Source organism: Ailuropoda melanoleuca, chromosome 1 (genome assembly GCF_002007445.2).
Source record: "Ailuropoda melanoleuca isolate Jingjing chromosome 1, ASM200744v2, whole genome shotgun sequence".
Taxonomy (NCBI): domain Eukaryota; kingdom Metazoa; phylum Chordata; class Mammalia; order Carnivora; family Ursidae; genus Ailuropoda; species Ailuropoda melanoleuca.
This window is the reverse complement of record NC_048218.1, coordinates 168,359,053-168,370,143: the sequence shown is the minus strand read 5'-3', so window position 1 is coordinate 168,370,143 and position 11,091 is coordinate 168,359,053. Positions and strand designations below refer to the sequence as shown.

The following is an 11,091-nucleotide window of genomic DNA, read 5'->3' as shown; positions in this document are numbered from 1 at the left end:
AGGAGAGAGAATCTTAAGCCGGCTCCATGCCCAGCACGTGGGGCTCGATCTCACAACCCTGAGACCTGAGCTAATATCAAGAGTTGGACGCTTAACTGACTGAGCCACCCAGGTGCCCCCAAACCCACCACCTTACAACATGTAAAATCCTTAATAAATATTAATGACGATAATGGTGACGGTTGCTAATATGCTGTATGCTTTGAACCTGGGTCTTTTGATAGTCCGACGAACCCCAGCCTTTGTTCTTCAATCCCATGAAACTTTTAGATAATATTATACACAGAATTAATCTCAATGACTTCTTTTACTAGTTCAACCCTTTTAATGACCCACTTAAAAATATTCCAAATGCCTGAAACCTTGCAGTTTGAAAAATGATGTAGTAAATTACTTATCTTTCATTGATTCTCTATGTTTATATAACATTTATGCAGATTTCTAGATGTTGAAGGGCTATGTAGTAATTCGCCTTATCTTTTACATAATCACTTTCTCATGTTGCTATTACACTTCTATAGATTTAGATATTTTAAAGTTAGACACATCATTGCCTAGAGTGTATTGTCCAAGAATCTGGTGTCAGCTAGATCTGAATTGAATCTGGACTACCACTTATAAGCGGGGAAATTGGAAACTTATACTTTCTTGGTTCTAGGTTCCTCATTTGTAAAAGAGGGAGGACTCGGCATATATATGAGGGACTCAGGATTTATGGCATGGCTGAAAATGAGGGTTACTCGACATATGGTAAAAAAAAGTGATTAGCATAGGCACTCAATAAATATTTGTGTAATTAAAAGAATGGGAAGGTAACCTGTCAGGNGTGAAAATGAGGGTTACTCGACATATGGTAAAAAAAGTGATTAGCATAGGCACTCAATAAATATTTGTGTAATTAAAAGAATGGGAAGGTAACCTGTCAGGCATCAAACAGTATGTGCTTAATAAATTACAGTTGCCCTCCCGTCTCCTTTGGACAGCTGTAGCCCTATGTTATCTGTGTCACCTTTCTGTTTTCTCACTTTCAATACAGGTGGTTTCATGTGTGATACTCTTAATTTTTTTTAATCAATGGCTAACCTTGACAGTCTAGATCATTTCTCACCTTAAGAATCACTGAAGAGGGGACACTGGAAGGACTCAATAAATGCTTATTGATTTATCAGGGGCTGAACAGGTTGGGGGTCATTCAATTTTCAGTAAACTCAATGTCCACTTTTAAATAAACTCAGCCAAGTTGGAGCAGGAGTCCCTCTATAGGACATAGATCTTCTAGAGAAGATCTAGATTCAAGAGCTGAACAATAATAAAATAGTGATGAGAATTAATAAGAAGAATAGGAGCCACTCAATTAGCATTTTCTAGGGCTTTCTGTGGGCTGGGCACTGTGCTGAGTGTCTGAGCATGCTGAGTGCTTTACAAGCTTTCTCTCACTTAATCCTAAAATAATCCTGTGTCCGTGGCATGAATAGTCTCCCAATTTTACAAAGCAGGAACTAGACTCAGAGAGATGTAATGGCTTGTGCAAGATTATTCAGCTACATGAATTTAAGACAGAGAATTGTTCATTTAGACGGAATCGGAGATGAGGTATAGATGTGTTAATGTTTAAAACCTTACACGTGAATTTATTATTCTATATCCCTCTGTCAAATGGGGATTAATAATGAAATTTGCCTCCTTACTTCAGAAGGTGATTGGACATATCAGATAAGAAGAAACTTGCTATCAAGCACTCTACAGATATTACTCATGAATTGAGATGGGAAGGTATGCCCTGAGAGCTCGCGTTCAGGAGGCCTGAACATGATCCCTGAGGTGATGTTTCCCCTCTGCCTTCCCGTCTTTGCAAAGGTGAATACTTACAGAACACAGCTCCTTCACCGCAGAGTCCTGAAGGACGTTCAAAGTCTTCATGAGCTGGGCTTCCAGATGATTGTGTGAGCATGAGCAGTGCCTACAGGCTGAGGGCCTAGGGCCGGCGCTCTGCCTCTCCGAATGGCAGTGGAGATGGTGATGACAGCAGACACAACAGGGGGTGGGTACAGCGTGGCNTTTTTTTTTTTTAAATCTCTGCACCCAGCCGCCTTTATCCAGCTTTGCTCTCCTCTTATCTTTTTTTTTTTTTAAGATTTTTTTAATGTATTTATTTGACAGAGACAGAGACAGCCAGCGAGAGAGGGAACACAAGCAGGGGGAGTGGGAGAGGAAGAAGCAGGCTCCCAGCAGAGGAGCCCGATGTGGGGCTCGAACCCACAACGCCGGGATCACGCCCTGAGTCGAAGGCAGACGCCTAACCGCTGTGCCACCCAGGCGCCCCTGAATTTATTATTCTATATCCCTCTGTCAAATGGGGATTAATAATGAAATTTGCCTCCTTACTTCAGAAGGTGATTAGACATATCAGATAAGAAGAAACTTGCTATAAAGCACTCTACAGATATTACTCATGAATTGAGATGGGAAGGTATGCCCTGAGAGCTCGCATTGGAGGCCTGAACATGATCCCTGAGGTGATGTTTCCCCTCTGCCTTCCCGTCTTTGCAAAGGTGAATACTTACAGAACACAGCTCCTTCACCGCAGAGTCCTGAAGGACGTTCAAAGTCTTCATGAGCTGGGCTTCCAGATGATTGTGTGAGCATGAGCAGTGCCTACAGGCTGAGGGCCTAGGGCCGGCGCTCTGCCTCTCCGAATGGCAGTGGAGATGGTGATGACAGCAGACACAACAGGGGGTGGGTACAGCGTGGCAGCTGCCCGCTGGGCAGATACAAGGGAAGCCTGTGTCTAGAGAGACGGATTTGGTGAGGCGCCGGGCCTTGTTACTTGGAGCTGAGCAGCAATGCCAGGGCCCAGGCTCACATATATTGGTCTGAACAGAAACATCACGGCACTGTCTTGATTTTGTCTCCAGTCCTCGTTCTGTTGTGGGAGCAGGGTCACACATAGTGCATTCTAAAGTTGTTCCTCTAGAATAAGTCCCCAAAGCCACAGCATTCTGAGCTGCTGATGCCAGATTGGAGGACATCTGGATTGTCACAGACTTGGAACCAACAGTGTTTGAGTCAGCATTCGGAGGAAGCTTTCCCATCTCAGATTCTGTGCTGTGTGATATTTGACCCAAAGCACTACATGGTGGCTTTGCTTGGGGAGTATCTCCAGCCAGTTTATCTAGGTAGGGAAAAAACTTTTCGGATGTTTGAATAAGGTCAACTGGACAGGACATGACATCACTGGGCTTGGGGACATACTGTGGTGGGCTTTCTCCTGTCAGTAAGGTATTGTTGGGGTCAGTATAGGTTTTGCTGCTTTCTGCTCCTCTTGGGGTCTCAGAGTCTATGTGAAGGAGCTTGTCGTGAGCAGGATCAACTCCAGCTGATCTTTGCGATTTGCAGTGGTGGCTTTGCACGTATGTTTCCCCAGCTCCATCAAGCTTCAGAAACCCATCCTTCACACCTGAGAGGTGGGGCACCATAAACCCTAGAGGACAGCCACATCTGGAGCTAAGTGTGCCCACCATGGCCTCATCTTCAGTTTGGGGCACAGGCAGGTGCTGCCTCGGATGGCTGTCTTTCCTTGGGTGTTCTCCCCCTCTGGTGGTCTCATCAAGGGCTGTATCTGGGGTCAACGGCTCTGGTTGCTTCTCCATATCCTCAAAAGGAGACTCTTTCTTCACCGTAGATGTTGAGGCCTTTTCTTCCACGACACTGCAGTCTTGATTTGAAAAGGCTGTGCTCACCAGACTCTTGGAATCAGACTCACCCGATTCTTGTTGGCAGTCCTGGGGCGGCACTAAGCACCGGCTCTGATCCCTTGGCTTTCCACATCCACTCTCAGTAGGACTCTGGCTGCTTGGCAAGGAAGGCATCTGTGTGAGAAACTGGGGTAAAGGCAAAGGGGTCAGGAGGGTGGGGGAGGCACTAGGTTTAAGAAGTGTGTGTGTCTGTGTCTTATCATTCCCATTGACCTAGGAGTCCGGAGAGAAGGTCACAAACTCAGGTTTACATTAGCATACTACTTTAACTAAGCCCTTCCATCTATGAGTCTCAGCTTCCCTGTTGGGTAAAATCAAAAGAAAATACAAAGGAAAGGAACACTAAGCCTTCTGGCACCTTGGTTAGTGGGACTCCAGGTCCCCCTCCCTTGGATGCCTGTGGTGCGTGTCTTCGAAGGGCTGATTGTCCTTTCCAAATGCGGTAGTGTGGTGTGCTTTCTATTTATCTTTGCTTTTACTCCTGTTCCAACCCTCCAGCGGCCCTCTACCTGCAGGGGCAGTGGTTCCAGTGGGTCATCCAGGAACCCGCTGCTGTCAGACTGGCAGCTGTTTTCTCTGTTCACTGTGGCCCCTGTGGAAAGAAGTCAAGAGGCCTGGGGTCAGTGAAGGGAAATTGGCTGTCAGGAGGACTGAGATCAAGCCCTCTCTGTGCCTACAGGCCGCAGATTCTCAATAAATGTCCACTGCATGGAGACAGACATGAACGGGGGGATTCCAAGGATTGATTTTCTTGACTGTCAGAGGGTCAATCTAAAATTGTGTCACTGGTTTCTTGATACAAGGAGTAAAACATGACATAAAGGAGAAAGGACGACCATCTCTTAAGACTAAAGAGCCAATGATTGTGGATGCATCTTTAATAAGGGGAAGAAAATCCAGAAGGAAATGCATAACTTTTAAATGCCATGCTGACAAAACAATAAAAAACAAATGTGTATATCTGTGTGTATATATTCCGCATGAACTGAATATTATGTTCCCCCCTAAATCATGGGGGACTTCTGGAAGTGACAGAGCTCTGTTCCCATTAATGGGATTAGTACCTTATAAAATACTTTATAAAAAAGACCCCAGAGAGGAGAGCTCCCTTGCCGCTTCTACCATGTAAGAACACAGTGAGAAGATGATCATCTGTGGACCAGGAAGTGAGTTCTTACCAGACACTGAAATTGTCAGCACCTTGACCTTGAATTTCTATCCTCCAGAACTGTGAAAAATAAGTTTCTATGGTTTATAAACCACCCAGTCTGTGGTATTCTGTTATAGCAGCCCTAACTGCCCAAGACATATATATAATTTTTTTTAAACTAAATTTTGGATAAGAACTTTACTAGCTTCATGTGGACTCTCTATGACCACAAGTTCATGTTCATGTTTTAGACTGCTTTTCTTGTCATTGCAAAAGGCTGGAAGGGGCAGAGAAAGAACAATGTTAAGTGAGGGCAGGTAATGACTCTGTAAATACGAGCATCTGGAAATTCTCAATCTATCTAAACTTTTACCATAGATATGTTGTATTAGCAGGGGTGGGCATACGGGTGTCTACTAGAGGATGAACTTGCTAAATAAAGATTTAATTGTAAGATTTGTTTCTAAGATTTTTTCTACACGAAGCAGAAAGAGGAGCCTTGGGGCACCTGGGTGCCTCAGTCGGTTAAGCATCTGCCTTTGGCTCAGGTCATGATCCTAGGGTCCTGGGATTGAGTCCTCATCGGGCTCCCTGCTCAGCGGGGAGTCTGCTTCTCCCTCTCCCTCTGGCTGCAGCTTCCCCTGCTTGTGCTCTCTCCCTCTCTCTCTGTGTCAAATAAAAATCAGAGGATATAAGTTTTTAATAGCTGAGTCCTAGAGACATGGAAGAAATTTGAGAAAACAATATCTTTGATCTTGCTGTTACCTCTCTTATAGTATAGTTAAGGGTAAAATATGGAAAATATTGACTGGTCAGAGACTTAAGGAAGTCGTCTGCTTCTGGCAAACTGAAGTAATAGGAACTAGATTTTCCTCCTACCTGGAGCAACTGAAAAACTGGACAAAGTATGTGAAAAAATGATTTCAAGAATATGGGCATCAGGTAATTCAAAATGGCTGTTCATGTGAGGCAGGAACAAATAATGTGAGCCCTACAATCACCCAACTTCCAACCTTGAGATAGTTTACAGGCTGTGGTGAAGGCAGGGAGGGTGGACCCAGGCAGAACTGGGCAGACTTCCTGAGTTGAAGAGACACAATTAAGAGACTGGAATGACTGAGCCAGCTAGAGGCTGCAGGGAAGAGTAGGAGAGAGGAGAGATCTTCACAAAGAGAACTCATAGAAACCCTCCCGAGTATTTAGCTGAGGGCGGATCTGCTCGTGTGTGTGAGGAAACATCAGAGACTGGGGAAAGAATTACTGGGAAGGCTTAGAGGACACAGTGCCTGCAGTCCCAGGCTGGGAATAGTGCATGCTTCCATCAGTCAGATTCTAAACCCTCACAATTTACAGAGCACTGGTGAGACTCAGAAGGGTCTTGCTTCAGGAGTGAGGAATAATTAGGCCTAGAATGAGCATTTTCCCTACACCACAAATCTTAAAAGTGAGACCTGAAAGGGTCAAACTCTTTCCAAGTCACACAACTGTGTCCGAGACCTAAGCTCAAGCATATTTATAGAAATAAAGTCATATCTGGCATCCACAAGGTAAAAGCTTCAATATCTGGCATCTAACAAAAAATACCAGGCATGTAAAGAAGCAGAAAAATTTCCGTAGCGAGGAAAGAAAACCAATCAATTGAAATGAACCCAGAACTGACAGAGATGTTAGAATTAGCAAGCAAGGACATTAAAACACTTACTATGATACAGTCCATATGTTTAAGAAGCTAGAAGAAAGATTAACTATGTTATAAGGGGAGACTGCTAGATATTAAAAAATACCCAAATTGCAATTCTAGAGATGAAAACTCAATGTCTCAGGTAAAATTTATACTGGATGGGATTAATAACATTTTAGAAATTGCAGAAGAAATAGTGAAGTTGAAGGCATAGCAGTAGAAATTATCCCAAATAAAAAACAGAGATTAAAGAAAAAAATTTAAAAAATCAAAAAAACATCAGTGAACTGAGACAAACCAAGTACCTGAACACATAGGTCACTGGACTATCCTAAAGGGGAGGGGAAACACTGGAAGAAATGTTTCAAAGAAAAGTTTGTTTCAAGATGTTCGACAAACAATGAATCATGGAGCACTACATCAAAAACTAAGGATGTGCTGTATGGTGACTAACATAAGAAAGAATTCAAAAAACAACAGCAACAACAAGATGTTCGACAAACTGCAAACACAAGAAATATGAAGAAAACTACACCAAGGCACATCAGATTGAAAATTGTCCAACACCAATGATAAATAGAAACACCTTAAAATCAGCCAGAGACAAAAAAACATATTACTCATAAGGGAAACAAAGACAAGGAAGGCTGTGAGTTTCTCGCTGGAAATGATCCAATCGAGAAGACAGTGGAGTGACATCTTTAAAGTACTGAAAGAAAAAAAAAGTGTGGGTAAGTTTGTGGGTTTTTTGTTTTTGTTTTTTAATATTTTTTTAAAGATTTTATTTATTTATTTGACAGAGAGAGAGAGAGACAGCCAGCGAAGAGACGGAACACAAGCAGGGGGAGTGGGAGAGGAAGAAGCAGGCTCCCAGCAGAAGAGCCTGATGTGGGGCTCGATCCCATAACACCGGGATCACGCCCTGAGCCGAAGGCAGACGCCTAACTGCTGTGCCACCCAGGCGCCCCTTGTTTTTTTAATATTTACTTAAGAGAGCACACAAGGGGTAAGGGCAGAGAGAGAGAGAGAAAGAATGTCCAGCAGGCTCCCCACTGAGTGCAGGCCCGATGCAGCGCTCAATCCCAGTACACTGAGATCTCAACCTAAGCCAAAATCAAGAGTTGGATGCTTAACTGACTGAGCCACCCAGGCGCCCTGAGTGTGGGTATGTTTTAAATATTTTTTTTTAATTCTCTAAATCTCTTAAAATAACAGACTATTTAAACAAAAAATAATAACAGTGTAATGTGAGGTTTATAACAAAGACTTAGAAGCGTAAAAGCAAAAACCAAAAAATCACCTGTTATAAAATTAAGTAGTTTGTGTGGAAGGAACTCCCTGTGAGGTTTTCCTTTAACTGTGATGTACAATCTTCATAGAGACTTTAGCCTGGATTATAGAATGCTTGTTTACTTGTTGTCAAAGGAAATAGTGTACACACACTATGTATTTATTATAGGAAATTTACTTGTGTGATATTTACAAAATATGGTGTAATATTTGAGACCCCACTGCTCCTGTTATAATGAGCTCAACCAATATTAAAACTTTTGGCTTAGAGTTAGAAAAAAATCACCTATTTTTCTCCTTATACCAACTATGGGTATGAAATCAGTGATGATTATGGCAGAAAACTTTCAAATGCTCAATGCAGAATATAAAATGTTTTTCTGGTAATACACAAAGGGCCCTGGCCACTTTGGTTGGATCCCCTCCACTGAATAGCCCTATAGAGTGGGGTGAGGGACCCATTCTCAAGAGTTTTCCACACAAGTCTCCCATCCCAGTTTACATGCTTCAGGACCCACGGCCCCTTTTCTCCTTAGCCCCCAGAGCCATTTTGCAGTAGACAGACCACGGGACAGGAGCGAGCAAGGTGGGACTGACTTTACCCCTCACTCTCCATCTTCATACCATGAAAACGTTAGGGGGCCCGGAGATACTCAGCAGCAGGGCTGAAACTTGCTGAAGGGTGGACAAAACAGCTTTGGAACCTCTTCTTCTTTCTATATGTTTTGGTGCAAGATTTGCACCATAAAGCCATGATGGACTCCCTTAAACTTTCTAGACAATCCCTAAGCAATTACTACTCTTGAGTAAGAATAGTATATATAAGCTTCATATAAAATGGTTGCTCTTCCCCTTCTTACAACCCTAAGATGAAATTATACGTTCGAGCAGCAGAACAAAACTCTATATCAGTGTTCATTCCTCCATATGCTGGTTGGTCCATATCAATCTGGTCCAAATGAAAATAAACAACCACCAAAGTAAAGAGTCCCTAAAAGATAGAGTGATTTCCTCTAAGAAGGACACGTTTAAATTATAACTGTTACCATCAGTTAATTGCACTAGTCTAAAGCACAATGAACAAAAACAAACAACAAAAATAACCTCTGATAAACTCATTTAAGTGAATTTGTGAAACAACCAGATTTTGAGAGCCTTTCTTTGACGGTGAGATCAAGTGGTGGAATTTGGGCACAGGTCTCTCAGGACTAGAGGCGTGTTTATCTTGTACTTCAGAAGTCCAATACATGCATCTGAATCATTTAGAGAGAGTTACCAAGCAAAGTGTGGGCCAACTTACAGATGGTTTAGTTTCTTCGGAGAACTAAAAATCTTCCCCACCTATAGATCACCTTTTCAGCAACTAGATGATAGACATCTTGAAACTGGGGTTTGCAGATTCTAAATATTCTCTCTCNTATAGATCACCTTTTCAGCAACTAGATGATAGACATCTTGAAACTGGGGTTTGCAGATTCTAAATATTCTCTTTTTTTAAAAAAAGATTTTATTTATTTATTTGACAGAGATAGAGACAGCCAGCGAGAGAGGGACCACAAGCAGGGGGAGTGGGAGAGGAAGAAGCAGGCACATAGTGGAGGAGCCTGATGTGGGGCTCGATCCCACAATGCCAGGATCACGCCCTGAGCCGAAGGCAGACGCTCAACCGCTGTGCCACCCAGGCGCCCCTCTAAATATTCTCTTAAGGTTGTAGCAACTAAATGATACAAAGGATGAGACGCTTCCTCACCCAGGATGGCTACACTAGATGATTAAACAAACAGACAAACGCAAATGTCATTGTTTGTCACGCCCATGTCCTCACACCTAATATGTAACACATCTAATACATAACACATGACTCAAGGGAAGACAGTATGGCATCTAGCAGGAGTAACGCAAGTAGTACCAGCACCCACCAGCCAGCACAGCCCAGTTCCTGAAACTATCTAGGCCAAGACTGGGAGAATTTTAGAAGCCTCATCAATGGGATTTTCCACAGGCTCCTAATATGCCCAACGAGCTACAGCTCTGCCTTACTTCACTAGATTAGGGCTTGACTTCCCACCTTACCTCTACCTACCAGTCCTTTTCTCCTAGCTAGATCTAATTATTCAAACCCTCCACTACTAGAGGGATCCTGTTCCAAACCACCACCAACCCCCTAATGGGTTTGTCATGTCGCTTTAGACTGCTGGCTCCCTTACTCTGCCAATCTCATAGTTCCAGGGGGGCCAACTTCTCTACAGTGTATGCTACTGAGATCCACGTAGGACCCTTAACTGAGTCATTTAGAAAATCCAGAACCAGATCTACTTGCTTCAGAGTCTGATTCTTCTGTTTCCTAGCGGTGTGATCTTGGGGATGGCACTTAACGTTCGCTGAGTGTCTCCTCATGGGGAAAAGAATAAATGAGGTAATGGTGGGTTACTTGAGGGGTTGCAATGAGGATACCTTCTAATAATATATACTGGATATATGAAGACTCTATGCACATGTAAAAGATGATCGAATTACATATGTAAATTTTTGCTGCAGAACGTCCTCTTAAGGTTATCAATTAGAACTCAATCACTATTAATATTGTTAAATATCATTCATGTGAACCATTATTAATATTACTATTTGTTAAAAATTACCTTTTTCAGCACAGGCCTGTCTTCACAGAGGCAGACTTTACCCTCCCAGTTAGGTGGACCCTGCCTGGGCAGGACTGCTTCCCTGTCTACTAAGTTTGAAACATTTCTGCCTGCGAGGAGGCACATGCCTCGGGCACTTTGTCCCAATAATCAGCAGGTGGCAGCATTACACCAACCACAGAACCAAGGAGCCAGGGCCCTGCCAGAGTCCCTGGAATGGCTAGAAGTCCCAAGAAAAGTCCACCCCAAGGGCTGCTTTCCTGAGCTGAGTTGATAATTAAAAATGTTTGAACCCGAAGTAGAGAGTTTTACTCCTAGTGTAGTCTGAGTTCCTAGAGGCTCAGGAAAAATAAAGTTTATGGAATTGAAACATAAATGAGGGAGGGAGAAAAGGAAAAGGAATCTTTGGGGGTGTCCTGTCCACAGCAGTAGTGTAGAGCAAAAGAAATATTTCAGCCTTACCCTGAGGCTCACCATCTACGCTGGTCTATTCCACTTCACTCATTTCTTTGCCGTAGTCCCCTCTTTTCTGTCCCCAAGGGGCAGAAAATTCTGTGACAGTTCTGGTGAAATTGA

At 43.1% G+C, this 11,091-nt stretch overlaps 1 protein-coding gene across 10 annotated transcripts in view; it reads right to left on the bottom strand.

The window, feature by feature from the left end:
- The window catches only part of ITPRID1 (ITPR interacting domain containing 1), a 138,324-nt gene that overhangs the window by 38,464 nt on the left and 88,769 nt on the right, over window positions 1-11,091 (bottom strand). For 8 of the 10 annotated variants that reach the window (XM_034670055.1, XM_019799697.2, XM_019799698.2 and 5 more), the window contains exons 10-12: window positions 4,265-4,347; window positions 2,753-3,881; window positions 1,870-2,057 (exon numbers count right to left, since the gene is read on the bottom strand). In XM_034670055.1, coding sequence (XP_034525946.1) covers window positions 1,870-2,057; window positions 2,753-3,881; window positions 4,265-4,347 — 1,400 coding nt within the window. Of the gene's footprint in view, window positions 1-1,869; window positions 2,058-2,564; window positions 3,882-4,264; window positions 4,348-11,091 lie in introns of all 10 variants that reach the window. The other 2 variants (XM_034670032.1, XM_034670074.1) reach the window with 1 other exon arrangement.